This window comes from Elephas maximus, chromosome 5, assembly GCF_024166365.1.
Source record: "Elephas maximus indicus isolate mEleMax1 chromosome 5, mEleMax1 primary haplotype, whole genome shotgun sequence".
Lineage (NCBI taxonomy): Eukaryota > Metazoa > Chordata > Mammalia > Proboscidea > Elephantidae > Elephas > Elephas maximus.
Genome location: NC_064823.1, coordinates 76,861,826 through 76,878,310, shown reverse-complemented (window position 1 = coordinate 76,878,310; position 16,485 = coordinate 76,861,826). Strand labels below are relative to the sequence as shown.

General features: G+C 37.8%; 1 protein-coding gene across 2 annotated transcripts in view; it reads right to left on the bottom strand.

Annotated features, from left to right (window-relative positions):
• ANTXR2 (ANTXR cell adhesion molecule 2) overlaps positions 1-16,485 on the bottom strand; it is a 168,970-nt gene that overhangs the window by 142,596 nt on the left and 9,889 nt on the right. For both annotated transcript variants that reach the window (XR_007517646.1, XM_049885923.1), the window contains exons 4-7: positions 7,513-7,594; positions 6,962-7,069; positions 6,777-6,845; positions 5,640-5,720 (exon numbers count right to left, since the gene is read on the bottom strand). Coding sequence is in view for 1 of the 2 variants with exons in the window: in XM_049885923.1 (XP_049741880.1) it covers positions 5,640-5,720; positions 6,777-6,845; positions 6,962-7,069; positions 7,513-7,594 (340 nt within the window). In the remaining variant the exon portion in view is untranslated. The remainder of the gene's footprint in view (positions 1-5,639; positions 5,721-6,776; positions 6,846-6,961; positions 7,070-7,512; positions 7,595-16,485) is intronic.

Genomic DNA, 16,485 nt, shown 5'->3' with positions numbered 1-16,485 from the left:
TCTCTTACAGGACATACCCGAGGTCATACAACTAGGAAATGGCAGAGTTGGAATTCACACCCAAGTCTTCCTATTCCCAGTGTCATACCATCTGCACTATATTAGGCTTTCATTTATCATGTCTCACAAGGAATACTGTAAGAGATTTATAACACCTCTCTGCCTTCCAAATCATCTATACCTTGCCAGAAGAGTACTCTTTCTAAACCTTCACTGCCATCATAAAAATCCCATGCTCTAAGTTAAAAAGTTCCATAATTCCTCAACTCAATTATTTATGAAATAACTGCCAATTCCTTATCAAGCATTTGAAGGTTCCCATAACCTGGATTCAGCCTACCTATCAAAGTGTAGCCCTCAAATTGCTTCATAATTCAAGTTAGACCATACCTCCTCCTACCCCTCGATAACTCAGCCCAGGTAGTCCCTGAAATTCTGTGTTTCTTGTTTCTAACTAAATCTACTCAAATTGTCAGAGCCCATTTCAAATCCCACCACACACACCCACACACCCACACACAAGCCTTCTGGGACTTCACATACCAAAAACTGATCCAACCCTTATGACAACTCAGATTCTAACCATATCAGGACTTTAACACAAATTGTGTTACCTGATTCTTTTTTTATCACATAGGGTGACTCACTGAAATATCCCTCCTCTAAATCCCACAACACTTTATACTTCTTGCAGGGGACTTAACGCATTCTAAATCTCAGATCATCGTGACTTTTAACCACCTTTAGAACAAATAATTTGTCTTATATAAGTTTGTGTCCTCTCTTTCAAGCCTAACACAGTGGCTTAAGCACAGTAAGCATTCAGAAAATGAGTGAATAAATAAAATGAGTAAGATAATGAGGAAAGAAGGGAGAAAAAGACGAAAGGTTTTATACCAGTATCTAACTTGATAAAGCAATAAAATCTAAATCCTCATATATGCTAGTTAAGACTGGATGGAGACGAAACAAATTCCAAAAAATGTTACATATCATGTTTTTTTGGATAAGGATCCAAAAAATTTGAAACAGTACATTTTCCTCCAAAATTAAAATAGAATATTTGAATGATTTTCTGAATCAAATAAATTTTAGAAAACGTATTAAATTGTTAACATACAAAATGTTCATAGCAAAGGCTTTTTAAGTCCCTCGCTTTTTAATTTATAAAATTCATTAATACTGCATCATTTTTTTTTAACTACAATGAAGAAAGGCTTCAAAATTAAATTCTTATGTCTTTTTCATTAAGACATTGATTCTAGAAAAACTATGTCTTAATAATATATGATATCTTACACATTAAAGAACCAAATCATTTAGGTCACTGGATTGGGGATAGGGGAAAAGATGTATGATGATTAAGATTGTGTGTCAACTTGGCTGGGCTGCGATTCTAAGTGTTTATATGTTATCACTCCCATAATGGGATCTGCTGTGAGTAGCTAATCAGTTGAAAGGGAGTTTCCTTGGGTGTGTAGCCTGCATCCGAATATAAGTGAACATTCTGGCTTTTGCCCTCTCTGGATACTGCAGCTGCCTCCTGTTCATCGGACCTCCAGTTCTTGGGATTTGTCAATCTTCCCAGCCCATGAGCAAGAGTCCTGCTCTCTGACCTGCTGATCTGGGGTTCACCAGCCCCTGTGGCTACGTGAATTAAGAGAAGCCTCTATCTTGAATCACTGACTTGGGACGTTCTAGCCCCTACAATCACGTGAGCCGTTTCCTTGATATAATCTCTCTCTCTCCCCCATATATATATATATATATTTATATGCTTTACTGGTTTTGCTTCTTTAGAGAATCCAGCCTGAGATACCATGCTATCAGTTTTTTTTTTCAATTAAAAGCTAATTTCAAAGAAATTAATGCACTAACACTTAAAAAGACCCAGTGTATTTTAATAACTTCTAGCTTAAAAAAGAAACTATCTGTCAATTTAGCAAATATTTTGCCTACGCAGTGTCAAACATACGAAAGACTTAAATTTTCTGATTTCTTCCATTTGCTTAGCTTTGTGTAAATACACTCCACGGTACAATTTCATCCATCAGTTTGGTAAATCATAAATAATAGAGAGATAATCTCTTCTATCTGCCTTCACTCTGGAACAAATACACCACATTTGTTTTAAAGTTCAAATATAATGTTTTTAAAATAAGATGGAACTTTGTAACTATAAAGTGTGATTCAAATTTGAGGTAGAAATGTAATTTTTGATTATTATTAAGGGTTGTATTAGAGTAATCTCTACCCTAACAGAGAAAAGAAGTGAATTGTCTTAAATATCTATACAAACTTATCATAGTGACCCTATACAGGTCAGAGTAAAACTGCCCCACAGGATTTCCAGGGAGCAGCTGGTGGATTCGAACTGCCAACCTTTTGGTTAGTAGCTGAACTCTTTAACCACCGTACTACCAGGGCTCCTAAATATCTATTAAGTAGGCAAAAATTTCAAAGTACACTCTGTTGGTTATAATTATCCATTAATGTGGTCATGTTTGGCTTAATGACTTCCTTTCTCTACTGGTAACCCTGCCAGATATTGTCAGGGTTTTCCTCCCCTTCCCTCTCCTCCTCAGACCTCACCCTATCCCACTCCTGGCTGGCTTCCCTGAGGATCATTTGTTCCTTCTTTTTGACAAAATAGCTGAAGTTAAACTATACTGAGATGAAAGGTATACTCATCATTCCGCTCCAGACAAAATTCAAGAGGCTTTGTTGGTAATTTGTGGCTAAATTAACTAAAATCTTTCTAATTTCATGCTAAATCTTTTAACATAACATACTTATGCTCAGACAAGATAGACTATCATTTAAAAGAAATTATATTTTAAAGTTTCCCTAATACAAAAAGAAAAATAAAATTTAAGAGATAAGTCTAGTAAAGCAACAACAGCTTTCTCTCTTCTGGTAGTCAGCTACCAATATCTTGAAAAGAAAATCTCTGGTTATAACCCATAAAAAGAGACTTTTGAAAAGTTTATTGGCCATCTGCAGAATTGTTAATTAAACCTTTTATATAGATTAAAAAAAAAAAATCCAAAGGGAATAACCCAGGGAGGTCTTTTCTCTTTTTCCAATTGCAGGAGAATTAATTACTTTTGTGTGTGGTCTTTCTAGCCATGGGCTTGCAACAGCCCCCAGGTGATTGTGTGATAGGGTAATCGTGGCCCACTAAGGGGCTTGGTCAGTTTTGCCTTAAAAGAGAGCCAATTCCAGGGCAGGGAGGAGGAGGTCACTACCACCACCAAGGAAGGCGAGACCAGGCAACAGGGGGCTGCAGTGCAGTGAGCTTCCCGGCCCACAGAGAGAGAAAGCTGAATGACTTTGGGCAGAGACTGAGGCCCAAGAAGAGGTGTGCCTGTAAGCACAGCTGGGGAGAGGCTATCCTGGTGGAAGGACTATATCCTGAGTGTTTTTAAACCTAAATCGGAACTGGTACTTCCCTAATAAACCCCATAATTGTTAATACGATCTGTGAGTTCTGTGTGGCCACTGCAATGAATTACGGAAAACAATAGAGAAGGAGAGAATGCTGTGCAAGGGATGGTTGGTGTTAGAACTGGTAAAGATGGCAGAGAGAGGAAGCATGTCTGATGTCCACCTCATAAGAATCAGCCTTGGGCTGTTGATCCTGGTTTTCCACCTTGTGGGGTTGGAGGAGGTCAGACGCTCCCTCCATGCTGTTTTTAGGATCCCCACCGAATAGATTCCTCTTTTTCTGGTAGGTCTGGGGAAGACAGTGTGGGGAAGATGCTGACGGGATTACATGATTCAACTGTGAGTGCTAATTGTTAAAAGGGTTAGTTGTGATTGTAAAAATTGTAGAAGCTGTAAGTATAAAAGAATGGACTAAGGGGGAGGCATTGCTGGATTAGAGTATAGTGGCCCAACCTAAAGTCCCTTAAAACGTTTTGCTATGCTAATATCTCCTGAAGCTCACAGCAAGGAAAAGGGAATAATCCCTACGTGTCTGTCAGTTTGTCATACTGTGGGGGCTTGCATGTTGCTGTGATGCTGGAAGCTATGCCACCGATATATTCAGATACCAGCAAGGTCACCCATGGAGGACAGGTTTCAGTTGAGCTTCCAGACTAAGACAGACTAGGAAGAAGGATCCGGCAATCTGCTTCTGAAAAGAATTTGCCAGTGAAGACCTTCCAAATAGCAGTGGAACACTGTCTTGATATAATGCCGGAAAATGAGCCCCCCAGGTTGGAGGGCGGTCAAAAAACAACCGGGAAGAGCTTCCTCTCAAAGTCAACCTTAATGACGTGAATGGAGTCAAGCTTTCGGGACCCTCATTTGCTGATGTGGCACAACTCAAAATGAGAAGAAACAGCTGCAAACATCCATAATCCCTGCACACCAATGTAATTATAACAATAATTGCAAATTCCAAATACAATAAAATTCTATTTAAAATATACTCCACTAATCTGTTTTAGTGGGTCAAATTATACACTCTTTTGCCTTGTCTATCCTTTTCCCTATATTTGAAAATTTAAATCACAGTTAATGAAGTATTTATTCTGAATTCCACTATAAAAATGTTTACTGTTTTTGCATCGCAATTTTCCCTTAAAAATAAACACAATAATACGTGTAAACTCCTAAAATAACTGAACCTCTGTCCCATTCTGTATTTACATTTTGGTGTGCCCACTAAAAGTACTGATATGTGATCGAAGTAAATTATGTTTTTCTTTCTAAAAGTCTCCATTAATTAAAAAAACTACATACTACTAAAAACAAATTCAATAAATCTCAATCTGTGTTTCTCAAAAACACACTATTTAAAGAAAACTATTAAATGCCAGAACCAAATATTGGAAGAAACTTAAGATTTTTTTTTTTCCCTACAATAAATACCTAAAGATTAAAGTGAAATCTTTGGCTTAGAGAATATGTATTATTCACTTCCATTTTAGGATGGTGTTTACCAAAATATCATAAACGCTTAATAACAACTGGCCCTAGTGCTTCCAGCAAAAGGCAGTAAAATGAAACATAAACCTCAGCTGTGAAAACCCATGAGTTTTGCTTTGCATTTCATCACTCTCTTTCCCCATACCCTGTTTAGGATAGCCCAGATTCTAATGATCACGAGAGACAGTTCAACTGAATTTCAAACAGAAATATTATGAGCTCCAGTGAAACTATTAATCATTAAAATGGAGAGAACAACCACAGCAGTCAAATAGTCGCTGGTTCAAGTTGCCTTACTGATAAATAAGAAATACCATATTTGGAGGAGTGAGTCATCATACATTCCAAGCCAAATTTTTATTTTACATTTCTTCTATAAGCCTATAAAACTTTCAATATACCAAGATAGTTAGGAACTCCATGCCCAAAGGAACGATGTTTCTGGGGCTGTTTATGAAAACTTTAAAACTCGAAATCACAAATCTAGGCTCGTTGGACCCAATGTGCAAGAATTAACACCAAATCTCGCTGACAGATGAAAGCCAGATCATTAGAACTATATATACAATACCAAACAAAACTCCTTCTTAATATCTTTATTCAAGGTAATGATGGCCAGCACTGGAATCAAGATTATGCCTTACAGTTTAAAAATATATCTAAAATTATGAGTGTCTCCTATTCCCAGAGAATTAATTACTCACAGAATTAATTATTCCTTTGAGAGCTTGAAAACCACCTTTGACAGGGAAAACTTGTTCCTTGGAATCAGCAATTCTCTCGAGCTTTAGAAAAAAGGAGGAAACTTAATTAAGAGACGGGTAAGACATAACCAAAAACCAAACCCATCGCCGTAGAGTTGGTTCGGGCTCACAGTGACCCTACAGAACTGAGTAAAACTGCGCCGTGAGGTTTCCAACACTGTTATCTTTACAGAAGCAGAGTGCCACATCTTTCTCCCACAGAGAGGCTGGTGGTTTCAAATCGCCAACCTTCAGGTTAGCAGCCAAGCACTTAATCACTGTGCCACCAGGGCTCCACGGTTAAGACATAAAATACTTTAAAAACTTCACAAAGTTTTTGGTTATATTCATCTGAAAAATTGCACCACAGGTGTAAAAAAATTCATCTACCACTGTGGCCTGTGGTAGAAGTCAGGAATTGAAAGTAATGGTAGCAGTGTTACTTGAAACACACCACCACAAAACGACTTGAGATCAGCCACGGCAATTTTACATTGGCCTCAAGTTGCAAAGCCAAAACAGTATAGGGCTCTAAGGTCTGTAAATGGCATGAGTTGCAGGAGTTTCAGCCATGCTTAGCCAAAAAACTAAATGCAAAATCATTTCGTGAGTAGAAAAAAATAATTGTTTAAATATATAATCCCTCAATACTTTATCAAAAATGTTTTATTTTAAGAAAGTCTAAGAAAAAATTTAAAAAGACTTCTACTGGACTGTCCAAGTCCCTGCACACCTGAATCAAGTTTTAAATCAAACTAAAAACCCTAAATGACACTGTCATCATAATCTTGTCAATTGAGTTAAAGAAGAGAAGCAGTTATCATATCACTTCAACACAAATTTTTATCTTATATTAGTTTCCCAATCTAAATACGTATTTCAGAAATTTCTGTTTTCATTTTCAGTAACAAAACCAACCATAATTCATAAATTCTTAATGTTGAGCTCAAGACATACAGCCAAGAAGTTCATGTTTTTATAGAAAATATTTAACAATTGGTTAATATCACAATAAGTTATCTGTGAAAATAATTTGATAAACCATCCTTCAGACAATGATGGGATTTAGATTAAAGTCCGCAGATCTGTTGTACTCACCTGAGCTTGTTCAAAATCAAGGACACCAACACAATAAACTCTAGCCCCAAGTGACCTGGATATCTTTGCCTATCGCAGGAGCGAGAGAGAGAAAGAAAGGAATTATTCAAATATTAGGCTATACACGCAGAGACACACAGCAAAGTACAGCAGGGTGTAAAGAACAGCTTCAGTTTAGTACTCACCTCTTTCTCTGCATATGATGGCACCAGGCCGTCCAACTTACCATCTGTCAGAGCAATTATGATACTAGAGGTTTTTGAGCCTCCTGCTTTCTGAATTTGTTCATTTGCCTGAAAATGAAGAATTATCCAACTCATAATTTAATTTTCACTTTTCACCAGCCTGTTCCATCAAGCCAAATTTGTAAATTTGACAAAATCAAAATATTACTAACTGGCTTTTAAGACAGGTTTTTGTGTTAGCCATATATAATTTGAAATATTCATATATTTACATTAAAGATTAGTTAGTATTGGGTTTAAGTGATACCGGTTTTTCGCTGTGGCTAACTGTTCTGAATATAACCACTGAAAAAATGGATAATTCCATAAAAGGCAAAAAAGGAATCCAAACTTTTCTTATCACCACCACAACTAATTTTTTTCTGTCAGTCTCATCCCTAGAACAGCTAAATGCACACACACAAAAATAAGGTAAATATGTACTGCGCTTTCGAGCTTCGTTAGAGTTATAATGTATTCTCTCCCACACTCATAAATGTAAAAGAACTTACTAGCTTTAGTCCTTCATGGATATATGTCTCTCCTACTGGGCTAACACGTTTTAAATCTTCCAAGCCTCGGCCAATTTTGTATCTGAAAAAAATGTATTATAATATTGAACAAAAGGAAAATAAGCAAAGATCACAATAAACACCTCTCAAAAAACATGGCAGTGTTACAACTAAGTTTTCTTCAGTAAGAAGCAGAAGAAAGGGTGTAAGGTTTGAAGGCAGATAACTCCTCATAACTTTTTGCTATTTTAATATGCATTTAGTAATTACTACATTATAATTATAAAAATTAAAAATGCTAACAGTTTGAAATGTCTTTAAAAATCTAAGTATATTCCCAGCATTTTTAGCTGAGAGCAGATATCGTCAATCATATTTGTTTTACTAAATGCAAAGGAGTAAAACATTTTCTCCCTCAACCACAAAAACATAAGGATTGAGTAGCTCAGCGTCAGTGGCACTTTCTCTGAAAGCATTTGTGAAATGCCCACACCACCTCACTGAAAGTAAAAAATTTTCTCTGATATCTTCAAATTCCTGAAGCACATTACTTAAACATTACTTACGGAAACAATTTCTGCTTGTGTCCACTGGGGTCAGGAGTGTCATGATTTATTCACTTTTGTGGCACCTCCCTACTCTTCCAGACACTACCATGTTCTCTTAAATATAATAGGTACTTAATACATATTTGATGAATGAATGAAAGAATAAATGGATGGATGGACGGACGGACGGACGGTCGGGCGGACGGACGGACAGACGGACGGACGGATGGATAATATTTATAAAAAAGATGAAAAGCCATAGAATCTTTTTCATCTTGACTAATTCATTTTCCCAATGGAATATGTCTAAATGAAATATGACTAAATTATTAAGAGCTGCTGTGTGTGTGTGTGAGTAAAAGAATATCCAGTTTTCGGGGCTTTTATATGCAGGCAGTCCCCAGGGTTATAAACAAGATCCGTTCCTAACTGTGTCTTTAAGTCTTTAAGTAGAATTTGTAGGTATATTGGAGTAGATGCATAGGGTTCTTATTTAGCCTTACTTTAGTGCAAGAGGAAAACCTAGTGGTGTCGTGGTTAAGGGCTATGGCTGCTAACCAAAAGGTCCACGGTTGGAAACCACCAGGCGCTCCTTGGAAACTCCATGGGGCAGTTCTACTCTGTCCTATAGGGTCGCTATGAGTCAGAATTGACTCCATGGCAACGGGTTTGGCTTTTTGGCTTTTCAGTGCAAGAAAAGACTGCAAGGCTTTTTCAATGATTTAAAAGCTGCCTGTGCTAGTCAATTTTGTTCCAGTAGCCCCACTGGGAACCCTGGTGGCATAGTGGTTAAGCGCTCTGGCTGCTAGCCAAAAGGTCAGCAGTTTGAATCCACCTAGGCGCTCTTTGGAAACTCTATGGGGCAGTTCTACTCTGTCTTATAGGGTCGCTATGAGTAGGAATCAACTGGAATCGACTGGACGGCAGTGCAATCGACTGGCTGGACCACAGTGCAGGTGCAGCAAGTGAAGGTGATTGTGATGAAGAATTTGTTGGGGTTGATTCAATTGTTTCAAAGTGAGGGCAAATTTACATAACATTGAAGGCAAGCTGTCTGTAAGTCAGGCATTCTTAACCCAGGGACTGTCGTCGGTAGTTCCAAACTCATTGCTGTCAAGTGGATTCCAACTCACAGAGACCTCATAGGACAGAGTAGAACTGCCCCCTAGGGTTTCCAAGGAGCACCTGGTAGATTCGAACTGCCAACCTTTTGGTTAGCAGCCATAGCTCTTAACCACTACGCTACCAGAGTTTCCTGTAGTTCCAAAGACCCCTTTAAAAAATAAAGAAAACCATAGATTCTTAAAGAGATAAAATAATGTTGCAAAAATCAATTCAAAGTACACTCAAACTTCTTTTTAAAGATTTCAGTATAAAAGATCAGAAGAGAGGTCCTCTTAAGATATTATTTTCAGAATTTTATTCAGTAGAAGCAAAGATAATTGTCTTTCTGGATGGAAACTTTTGAAATAGTAAACTAAAGTATAATGCCTTAAATGAAACGTGAATAGTTCCCACACTAGCAGGGATGACGGATAAAAGGAGATTAACTATAAAAAAATATTATCTGAACATCAAGGAAAACTTACTGGAGCCACATACACACATACAACACACGCATGCACATGTGCACACACACACATAGCATGCACTATTACAACACATACCAAAAAACAGTCAAAACTTATTTTATCATGTTAGGATATTGAGTTTCAAATACTTGAAAGAAATGAGCCAAAGGAGGCTTCCATGCTCTTTAAAAGTCATTTCTTGCTTACATATTAATGTCTATAATTAAAATTATTACTAGTTCTCCATTCTCAAGGATTCCCCCCCACCCAAAAAAAAAAAAAACAACTTTCAGAGCATGAGGTTTATCTTCCCCCTTCCTGGTTCAGTCATCTCTATCAATAATGTTGATTGTCTCATTTAATACTTGGTTCAAAACCTACTATTATATGAACCTTTCTCTGACTTTGTTACACTCTTTTCTCTGGGATGCCCCATGCTTTCTACTCATACCTATATTCAACATTTACTGTGATGAATCATTTTGTCTCTTAAAACTTGTCTACTTTAAAAGAGTTTAGCTAATTTAATATAATTTCATATTCTTCTCAACTAAACTGCAAGTTTAGGGTAGGCCATCACAATGTCTCTTATTTGTAATGTATCTCTCTAAAAACCAAAACTCGTTGCCTTCAAGTCAATTCTGACTCAACCTATGCTAATTACTTATTATAATGCATTTTTGCAAAGTAAGTGTTTAATAAATTTTTCAATCCACCATTTAAAAAAAATTGTAATTCTACAGATGATGGAATAAATTACAAAAAAGTATAAGCTTGTCTTATCTAAATATTTATGTTCAGTATCTTCAGAATGACTTGAAACTGATTCTGTCTAAACACAGATAAAAACCCAATATTTGGTGCTTCCCAGAAATGAGTGGCAGTGTGTCCTCAAGCACTAACGTTTGCTGCCAAAAGGAAAATAAAAAAGACAACTGAAATTCAAGTTTACACAAACAGATTTTGCCTGGTAAAAATAGCCTTCTCCATTCAGTTCAGATTCAGCTCACCATTATTTATGAGACCAGACAGCAGCAACACTTTAAGGTATGCCTCCTGCAGAAAACTCTAAACTGAAGGAATTGTAAATGTGAGGTTCAGAGCCATTTGGCCTGTTGACTTATTTTATTGGAAGAGGCAAAACAGAGCAGTTCTTGGTTTTGCATCCATACCCATAGCTTCCACCATAGAGTCAAAGATTCACAGAATCCCATCATTACTTTTGAAGCTGCATAATCATAGGAGGAAAGTGCTCCTTGCCCATAGCCAATAGCCTCAATACACATGAGTCCTGGTCTTGCAGTCCCTCCAAGGGTACTATGGAATTTATTGGTGTCTCCTCAAACAACATGGTATCACTTTGGGGAAAATGGAAACCAAAATAAGACTGGGCAGATTACATGTCTTCAAAGGTTCCTAATCAACTAAAAAGAAGTTTTAAGGTTATTAATAAGCAGTTCCAGTAAGCAGTTAAACCGGAAAAAACAAACTGATGTTTATAGGTTAAAAGCAGAACTTACCGATCTACACCATGACCTTAAAGAAAACTTTAAAAGACAGCAGAAGGGAAAATGATAAAAAAAAAAAAAAGAAAAAGTGGATTTGTTAAAAAGAAAAAAAAAAAAAAACACACGTACAGCTTGAATCCAACATCTGTGAATATCAGCTTCACTGAATTTAGCTTTAATGCTATGTCTTCAACTATAAGGAATAGTAATATTGAAACTACTTTGGTGTTTGTTGTGAAGCTGTTGTCAAGGATACTGCTATCATGACACGCAAGGTATTGTGTGAGACCTTATAAGGTCTCACAGCAGAAATCTGTCACTCCTGAGTAATCACTAGACACTTCCTCCTTTCTGCTAATTACAGCTACGTAAGCTCTGTCTACTTCTTTCTCTGGCTACTGGGAAGCTCACAGTAAAATTCTTACTCATTCACAAAATTCTTCTAAGTTCCTATGGTTATCATATTGCTTCATCCTCGTTGTCTTAACTTTTCTTTTTATATATTCTTTTGCAGTATTGTTACCTTCTATGCAGCCTCAAATACTTTTTAGAAAGAGGCAGTATTTAAACAAATATTAAAGATCTGACATTTTTTTGAGAATCAGGGGATCCAACTCTATAATCAACTTCCTCCTTTACTTGCATCCAACTCTATAATCAACTTTCTCCTTTACTTGATAATTATATTTTTGAAAAAGAAGAGAAAGAGGAGGCAAACACATACTGCCTCATTTTTTCCTAATCTAACAGAATTAACTAACACTGTCAATTCTGCTAGTATTTCTCAAAGGGAAGGGAAAGGAGGGGAGGGGAAGGAAGGCAAGGAAGGGGAGACAAGGCAAAGCAAAGCAAGGGAAAAAAGGGAAGGCAAGGGAAGGGAAGGCCAGGGAAGAGAAGGGAAAGGAAGGGAACATTGCAACTACAAGTTGCCATGCACTGTACTACATCAGTGGGTTTTCTGCATCCACAAAACACTCTGGATTGTGAAAGCTGTGCATGACTTCATAACTAAAATAATATATTGAGATGGTGGCATAAATTAAATGATTGGCAGAGAATTCTGACTTGTCCAACTAACACAATGAAGGCATAATTTGATTTTAAGTACATTTTAGGAGTGACTAATGATGCAGTTTTATACAAAGTATCTGTATTGTACTTGATCTTTTCAAAGCACATCACCTTAACTTTCTAGATTTCAAAGCTCTTTCCAGATTTCAGTCACACATCCGTTGAGCACCTACCAAATATGAACGTTGTAATTCTATATGGTTATATGAGAATGACTCACACGTAGTCCCGTGGCTACTCTTACACAAAGCTCCACAAATGCAGTGGAGTTCTTGGCCCTGACTGTGTATTGGAATCACGTGAAATACCTTTTAAACAATCTCTCCTGGGCCCTACTTGACGAGATTCTAAATGACTTAGCTTGTGCTAGGGACAGAGCATCACCGTTTTTTGATGATGCCCCAGGGTATTCTAATGTGCCTCCAGGATTAAGAATCTATAATAAAATCTGCAAAAAAAAGAAAGAAAGAAAAAAAAAAAAAAAAACTTTCTCATGCAGTTGGAATGCTCTTTCCCTGAACTATTTTGTCGGTCAGTCCATCTAGTTAAAGCGTTTTGCGGTTATTAAGAAAATCTTTTAAACTGTAAATACAGTTTCTGGAATGGCATTTATAACATAATGTCATTTGGCAGCTTTGGGCATTCAGAAAGCTGTGGATGCCTAAACAGAAGAGAGGAAAGAGGAGAAAGGGAATGAGAAGTACCAAAAACAGACCCTTTTAATTATGGGTTCCCCTTTGGACTGCTATTTTGCTCTTCTGCGAAACCTAAAAATGGTGGCAGGCTGGAGATGAGGTGACAATACAGCCTAATGGATAAGACCCCAGGCTGTGGAGCCAGACTGCTTGGGTTCAAACTCTAGCTCCTTCACTCACTGGATGTGTGAGCCTGTATTTTTCAGTTGCCTCATCTGTAAATATTACCACCATCAGTTGCCATTGAGTTGATCCTGATTATGTTGACCCCATCTGTGTCAGAACAGAACAGGGTTTTCAATGGCTGATTTTTTCACATGTAGATCACCACGCCTTTCTTCAGAGGTGTCTCTGAGTGGCCTTAAACTCCCAATCTCTCAGTTAGTAGCCGAGCACATTAATTATTTGCACTACCCAGGGACTTCCATCTATAAATAAAGGTATGCTAACTCCATGGGGTTGTTGTGAAGGTCAAATGAGGCAATGCATAAAAAGTATTGACACAAAGTGAATGCTTCATAGATATTACTTATTATTCTTAGTAATATCACCTGGTGTGACAGGGACAGAGCAAGTTCAACTGCCAGCCAGCCCTCAATTCTTTCATTACACCACTCTGCATCAAGTAATGAGCACAACATACAAGTCCAGAATGGTGCTTTGGTCTCAACTCCAAATTCCAGCTTTAACACCCACTAGTCTTGAGACTTTGAGCAAGTTATACACCCTCTCTGGTCTTCCATTTCCCACATATGAAAAATGGGGATAATGATAGTGTTTACATAACAAAACAAAAAAACAACCAGTTGTTGTCAAGTCGATTTGACTCATAGCAACTCCATGTGTTTCATGGTGACACAGTGGTTAAGCGTTTGGCTACCAGCCAAAAAGGTCAGCAGCTCAAATTCACCACCTGCTCCTTTAAAACCCTATGGGGTCATTTTACTCTGTCCTATAGGGTTGCTAGGAGTCAGAATGGGCTCAACGGCAATGGGGTTGGTTTTGGTTTTATTCAAGCATACCCACTCTAATTATCTATTTGGGTTATTATATACTGCTACACTACATGCCACTCAAAAAAAAGAAAGAACTCAAAAAAGTAATTATCCTCTTCTAGGCCCTCAATTTAAAATTTTATAAAGGTTTTAAAAGACTGAAAAGTTATTTTCTAAAGGAAAACATTGCTAATACATTCTATTATAAACTAACAGGTTTTAGTTATCTCTTGAGTAGCTGGTGGTGCAGTGATTAAGAGCTCAGCTGCTAAATAAAGGTGGGCAGTTCAAATTCACCAGCCGCTCACTGGAAACCCTATGGGGCAGTTCTACTCTGTTCTATAGACCCGCTATGAGTCGGAATTGACTCCGTGGCACCAAACAACAATAACTTCAGTAGCTTATATAAAAATTCGCCTATTATTCATTTAACTTGTCATTCTAATGCCAATATATGCCAAGGGTTCTGTTGTCCAGAGTCCAGAACGATGAAGCCAAAGTAGCAGCCCTGGGTCCAAAAATATCTGCTTGCAAAGTACCCTGCACAATCGGAGTCTTGTGGAAGTTTTTCCCCCCTTCAGTCTGCATTTACCAAAGTAAGGTACACGGATCACACCTCAAGTTGACACCTACTGTATTGAGTATATTTTTACTCCAGTTTCCCCACTCACTGCTTTATTGGGCCATAAGAAATTAACCCCTGCCTCTTACCAGTTGTGTCTCCCAGGCATGTGTAACAGTATGCTTCATTTTCTAGAACATACTAATAAAGCAGATGTGGAGCTTCACTGAAAGTTAACTATTAACATATCCATCACTAGAATCTGAGCTACTGCCATACCCGGACCTCTGGGGTTAGCACGATGTGTGTTCAAGCAGACTTTTTTAAGCAGGAATAATCATTTCCCTAATGGAATTTTTCTTTTTTTAAAACCAGCCCAACTACAGTCCCTTCCTCTCACCACTTCACTAGTTTTGCAAGAGAACAGAATACATTTATTCTGATGAATTCTGGCTAGCTGTGAAAGCTGGAGAAGGGGGGCCTAGGGAACTTGAGCCAGTGCAGTGCAGTGGTTAAGGGCTCATGCTAATGAGTCAGACCTGAGTTTGAATCCTGGCTCTAACTACCTAGCTGTATTATTTTGAGCAAAGTCACCTGACTTCTCTAAACTGCTGTTACCTCTTGGCATGTCATGATAAAAATGATGATGGTGTACTCTGGTAACCTCCAAATACCAGTTTAGTCTTAGCCTCCTTCCTACTTAATCATCATCAACAATGCTAACAATAAAACAAGAAACAAAAAAAACTAGAAAAATCATAAATGAGAAGTAGTAAAAGGCAGGTCATTGGGGGAGATAATAGAGGCAATAAAAGAAAAGCAAATTAATAAAGTGACAAAAATTTATTGCATACTCTAGCCCTGGTGCCACGGTGGTTAAGAACTTGGCTGCTAACCAAAAGTCAGCAATTCGAATCCACCAGCTGCTCCTTGGAAACTCTATGGGGCAGTTCTACTCTGTCCTATAAGGTCACTATGAGTCGGAATCAACTCGACAGCAAAGGGTTTTATATGTATGAGACCCTTAATTAGGCCTCCCCATGTAGGTTTTTTTTTTTTTTTTTAATGTAGTGGGTATGCATTATATGCATTTAATCTTCCCAACATTGCTGTATGATATGAATGATTAGCTCCTTTTAACAGGCAAGATAACTGGGCACCAAGGGGTTAGGTAACTTTTCCCAGGTCACAGAGCTAGCACCCAGCTCCCATGTCTGCTTGACTCTCAGGTCCAACCCTAATTTTTCCACTTTAACGGGAGTCATCAGGAACTTCCAAGGGAACAGTTTGACATGCTCTATTCCTGAATGCTTTTTCTTTCCAATCCCTGAATTCCATGATGATTCCAAGATAACTAGCTCTAGCTACATAGAAAGTTAGCAATATTTTTTTTAACTTAAGCATTAATTAAATTAATTAATTTAATAATATTCTTGTTTAAAAAAAAAAAACCCAAACTTGTTATGGGTTGACTTGTGTCCCCCAAAATACGTGTTGTAAATCCTAACCTCTATGCCTGTGGTTATAATCTCATTTGGGAATGGGTTGACTTTGCTATGTTAATGAGACAGAATTAGTGTAGGGTGTGTCTTGAATCAATCTTTTTTGAGATATAAAAGAGACTAAACAAGCATAAGAAAAGCAGAGATGAGGGAAAAGAGATGCCAAGCCACAGGAAGATTGCCCAGGGGCAGAAGCTCAGCAGAGAGAAGGACCTTCCCAAAGAGCCAACAGAGACAGAAAGCCTTATCTTAGAGCTGGCACCCTGATTCAGACTCCCAGCCTCCTAAACTGTGAAAAAATTAATTTCTCTTTGTTAAACCCACCCATCTGTGGTGTTTCTGTTATAGCAGCACTAGATAACTAAGACACAACCTAAAACCAGTTGCTGTTGTGCTTACTCCAACTCTTGGTGACCCTATGTGTGTCTGAGTGGAACCGTGCTCCATAGGGTTTTCAGTGGCTGATTTTTTTGGAAATAGACCGTCAGGCCTTTCTTCCAAGGCACTTCCGGGTGAACTCA